Here is a 5267-nt window from a genome sequence, read left to right as displayed (position 1 = left end):
TTGGTAGTAAAGTTTAATTTTTGCAATAATTTTAGTCGGCGTGGTTTTGTTTTTGACAAATGAATCATTAAATAATAAATGATGTTAAAAAAATAAAAAAAAAACTTTTTTTCAACTTCAAAAAGTTGAGAATTTTATGGATAGATTAATGATTAAAGTCTTTACGTGAATAAGATGGATCGGTTATTTTTGGTGACAGAGGAAAGGATGGGCCATGAAATGATATGAATCGTATTCATCAGTAGCGCTTGTTGATCTAAGATTTTGAAAATTTTGTGAATGCAGATTAGAATTATGAGAATAATGTAAATATTTAGGTGATGTAGAAGGTATTGAATGATTATCAATCTGTTCTTGATATTTAGATTGCACGCCAAGTTGTAGTTGAGGCTTAGGATGAAATTGAGTTTGAACCTGAGGATAGGATTTAGATTTCATGTGATGTAGGTTTTGAGGATTAATAGAATCATGTTGAGATTGCGAACGAGGTTTAAATTGATTTTCATTTTCAGATGTAGGATTATATTGAAGTTGAGATAGTGGTCGGATTCGGAGTTGAGAATCCGATGAAGGTTGAGATTGATGTCGTTTTTGAGGTTTAGAATCAAATTGATCTTGAAAGTAAGGTTGATTTTCTTGTTGAGATTGCGGACCAGATCGACCAGATTGAAATTGATGTTGTTGAAAAGTATTTGTTTTTAGAAGTCGTTCCTCACTTAATTTCACTTTTTTTATACTCTGCTCGCTTTGTCTTACGTGTTGTCTTTTGTTGGAAGCAACTCTATTTATGACACCGATATAATCGGATTTTGTCAGCAATACACCGTCATTTGATGACAAACGTCTTGCCCATTCTAAATGATAAATTTAATTGATTAATTTAAGTATACGTATGAAATTAATTAAATAAAGAGATATTACCCAACAACCATAACTGACTGTTAACCTTTTGTTAGGTAATTACTAGAAACTTACCAAAAGTTGTGTGAAATAATTGGTAATTAATAGGTGGCCGACCATTAGCCCTCTTTCCAAGTGCACTATATTTTGATATTTCTGATCCGTAAATTGCTAAAAGTGTTAAGCGTACTAGTTTTTTCCAATCAAATTTTCCATTAGTGTAGGATGTAGCCTCAATATAAGCTTTAGTTGATCTTTCGATGTAAACGCCTGACCCTTTGATTATTTCAACCTACAAAATGTACATTGTTTAGTAAAGTATTCAATACAATAAATCAGGGTTGCTACATGTCAGGGAAAAGTCAGGGAAAGTAGAATTGATCAGGAAAAAGGGAAAAAAGTCAGGGATTTTTATTAAAGTACTGGAAAAAATTGAATTTTAGAAAAGTTACACATGATTGCAGAAATTCAATTATTTTCAAAAGTAATAAAAATCTTCGCTAAAATTCAATTATTTTTAAAAATTTGTAAAAACTTTCGTCCAATTATCTTCAACATTAATAAAATTCTTCTCCAAGATTCAATTATTTCCATAAATAATCAAATTTTTTACAGGAATTCAATTATTTACAAATTTTTTTTATAAATTTCTTCGCAATAATTCAATTATATTCATAAATAATAACTTTTTTTTACAGAAATTCAATATTGTTTATATAAATAATAAAATTCTTTTAGGAATTATTCTTAAAAATTTTATTAAAATTCGTCCAAAGAATTTAATGATTTAAAAAATTTTTGATAAAATTCTTTAAGAGAATTTAAATTTTGAGAAACATTCAATTACTTAATAAAAATTATTTATTTTTGTATTTAAATAATTGAATTCTCGTAGAATTTACTAATAAAAATGGTTTTAAAAATGAATTTCAGTTAAAATTTTAGATTATAATTAAATTTTAAAAGCATTATAACTTGGATTTTTAGAAATAATTAAATTTTGAAAAAGTTTCAAATTAAAATCATTGAAATTCTTAATTTTTCATATTTTTTATATTTCATATTTTTCATATTTTTTTTTAATTCTGTAATTCTTTTTTAAAATTTAATAGGATTTTTATTTAAATTATTTCAAGTTTTTATTTTTCAATAAATATTTAATTGCAGAATTCCCGAATAATTGAAATTTTGTAAAATTGAATTCTAAACGAATGAATTTGAAAATTGTCAGAGAACTTTTTTAAAAATTATTAAAAATTATGGATTTATTGAAGAATTTTAGTTAAAAACACTAGAATAAAATTTAATTTTAGAGAAGTTACAAATTATTGCAGAAATTCAATTATTTTCAAGAGTAATAAAATTCTTCTTAAGGGCATATTTGAACCATTATGACGTCACAATGTGTGCAAAGCATGAGTTTTAAAATTGTGACGTCATAATGGTTCAAATGCCCTTAAGGATTCAATTATTTTCATGAATAATAAAACTCGTCATAGAATTTCAATTATTTTTAATACAATTTCAATAGAATTTCTCGAAAAATGTATAATTATTCTTAAAAATTTTATGAAAATTCGTCAAAAAAATTCAATAATTATTTAAAAATTTGTTGATAAAATTCTTTATGAGAATTTAAATTTTGAGAAACATTCAATTACTTAATATAAATTACATATTTATTTTTGCATTTAAGTATATGTAATAAAATTCTCGTAGAATTTTCTTATATAAATTGAATAAAAATGAATTTCAGTTAAAATTTTAGATAATTTACTTAAAATTGTATTAAAAATAATTGAATTCCTATGAAGAATTTTATTATTTAGGAAAATAATTGAATTCTTGCAACGAATTTAAAAAATTTTTTTTTTAAATAATTGGAATCCCGTGTAGAATATTATATATTTATGAAAATAATTGAATTCTTACAAAGAATTTTGGTATATTTTTTTTGTAAATAATTGAAATCCTGTGAAGAATTTTATTATTTAGGAAAATAATTGAATTCTTGTAACGTATTTTATTACATTTTCTTAAAATAATTGAATTATTTTGAGAAATTTTATTAAAATAGTAGATTTTGGAAATAATTGAATTCTTGCAACAATTTTATTACATTTTTCTTAAATAATTGCATTATTTTGAGAAATTTTATTAAAATAGTAAATATTGAAAATAATTGAATTTTTGCAACGAATTTTTATAAATTTTTTTTTAAATAATTGAAATCCTTTAAAGAATTTTATTATTTAGAAAAATAATTGAATTCTTGTAACATATTTTATTACGTTTTTTTTAAATAATTGAATTATTTTGAGAAATTTTATTAAAATAGTAGATTTTGAAAATAATTGAGTTCTTGCAACGATTTTTTATAAATTTTTTTTTAAATAATTGAAATCCAGTGTAGAATATTATACCTATATTTATGAAAATAATTGAATTCTTACAACGAAGTTTGTTATATTTTTTTGTAAATAATTGAAATCCTTTAGAGAATTTTACTATTTAGGAAAATAATTGAATTCTTTCAACGTATCTTATTAGATTTTTCTTAAATAATTGAATTATTTTGAGAAATTTTATTAAAATAGTAGATTTTGAAAATAATTGAGTTCTTGCAACGATTTTTTATAAATTTTTTTTTAAATAATTGAAATCCAGTGTAGAATATTATATATTTATAAAAATAATTGAATTCTTACAACGAATTTTATTAAATTTTTTGTAAATAATTGAAATTCTGTGAAGAATTTTATTATTAAGGAAAATAATTGAAATCTTGCCAAGAGTTTAAAATTGTATTAAAAATAATTGAAATCCTATGAAAAATTTTACTACTTCTAAGAATAATTGAATTCTTGTAAAGGATTTTATTAAAATTTTTGTAAATAATTTAATTTTTTTTTTGAAAAATTTTATAATAATTTAAATTATTAGAAAACATGAAGATATGGATTGCTCTGAGTCGAAGACTCGGAGTGATCTATATCTTCCTGTTTTCTAATAATATTTTTAAAAGCTATTGAATTTCAAGAAGGCTTGAATTTGAAATTTTTCGAAAATGTTAATTTCTATAGAATAATAATAAATTAATATTTATTTAAAAAGAAATTTAAGTATTGATGCTTTCGAATAATTTTAACAATTAAAGAAATTCGTAAATGAATCCAATAGAATATATATTTTATCCTTTTTTTTAGAGTTGATCAGAATATTCTTTAGGGTCAGGGAAAAAGTCAAAATTTTTTGCTGGAAATCAGGGAAAAGGAAAATTAATTTTTTGTGGCAACCCTGTATATTGACACTTTAACTGAAAATAATTTTTTTATATTTACCTTGGATTCATCAGGTGTTGTGAATTCTTCTGGAATCTAAAAATTCAAATAGTAAATTAGCAAAGAATTTTTGGCTTCATTATGTATATAAAATATAAATCAATTAATTTACCTTCGTAGTTGATGTATTTTTTTGCTCAGAAGTGTGAACTTTTTTCATCACTTCCAAAAGTCTTTCTACGAAACTGATATTTTCTAGTGAAACTGAAAATTAAATTTCATCAAAAATAAATAGAGGCCTAGAAAATTAATTGTTAAAAATAAATGACTGAGAATGTGAGTATACAATACGATAAAAAGAAATTTATTTTTTCTTTTTATTAAACTTAAAAGACAAATTATTAATTTAATAAAAAAATTGATAACATGTATAGTTAAATTTTAGTTTTCATGTAAATTTAAGAAACTGAAAAACGACTATCAAAAAAATAATTCTTACCACCGCTAGGAAATAAAAATGAAAATTCTTTAGCTCCTAATTCAATTTTTGAATTGCTTGAATTATTTTCATTACAATTATTAGTGCTTTCAGCATAAATTACTCTATTATTATGCTCTTTAATTTCATCATCATTATCATCTTCATCATCATCATTATCATTATCATCTTTATCATCTTTATCATCATTATCATCATTATCATCATTATCATCATTATCATCATTATCATCTTTATCATCATTATCATCTTCATCATCGTCATCGTCTTCATCATCATTATCACTTTTATCATCATTATCATCATTATCATTTTCATCATCATCATTATCGTCATCATCATTATCATTTTTATCATCATTATCATCTTCATCGTCTTCATCATCATCGTAATCAACGTCATTGCGATTAAAACCATCACTATTATGCTCTGCGCAATAATTTTCATCATTCATTTCTTCAGTATCAATGTTATCATCATAAATATAACGCATTGAAGAGTTTGGTGTGCCAGTAGCTAAAATTTTTGGGGCGCAAATAGTTTTATAATCTTTATTTAAACTTTTTGAATTTGTTGTCTGAGAAGAT

The 5267-nt window shown here is 22.6% G+C and overlaps 1 protein-coding gene across 1 annotated transcript; it reads right to left on the bottom strand.

The window, feature by feature from the left end:
- LOC122498160 lies at positions 1-4868 on the bottom strand. Its single transcript, XM_043605773.1, has 5 exons — positions 4681-4868; positions 4354-4445; positions 4242-4277; positions 976-1192; positions 1-854 (listed from the first exon to the last, which is right to left on the bottom strand). Exons 2-5 carry the CDS (start codon positions 4399-4401, stop codon positions 184-186), a joined length of 972 nt encoding a protein of 323 aa, XP_043461708.1. The 5' UTR covers positions 4402-4445; positions 4681-4868; the 3' UTR covers positions 1-183.
- Between the last annotated feature and the right edge of the window lie 399 nt (positions 4869-5267).

The sequence above is a fragment of the Leptopilina heterotoma genome, unplaced genomic scaffold (genome assembly GCF_015476425.1).
Source record: "Leptopilina heterotoma isolate Lh14 unplaced genomic scaffold, ASM1547642v1 Lhet_142, whole genome shotgun sequence".
NCBI lineage: Eukaryota > Metazoa > Arthropoda > Insecta > Hymenoptera > Figitidae > Leptopilina > Leptopilina heterotoma.
The sequence above is the reverse complement of the archived record's forward strand: the minus strand, read 5'-3'. Positions and strand labels throughout refer to the sequence as shown.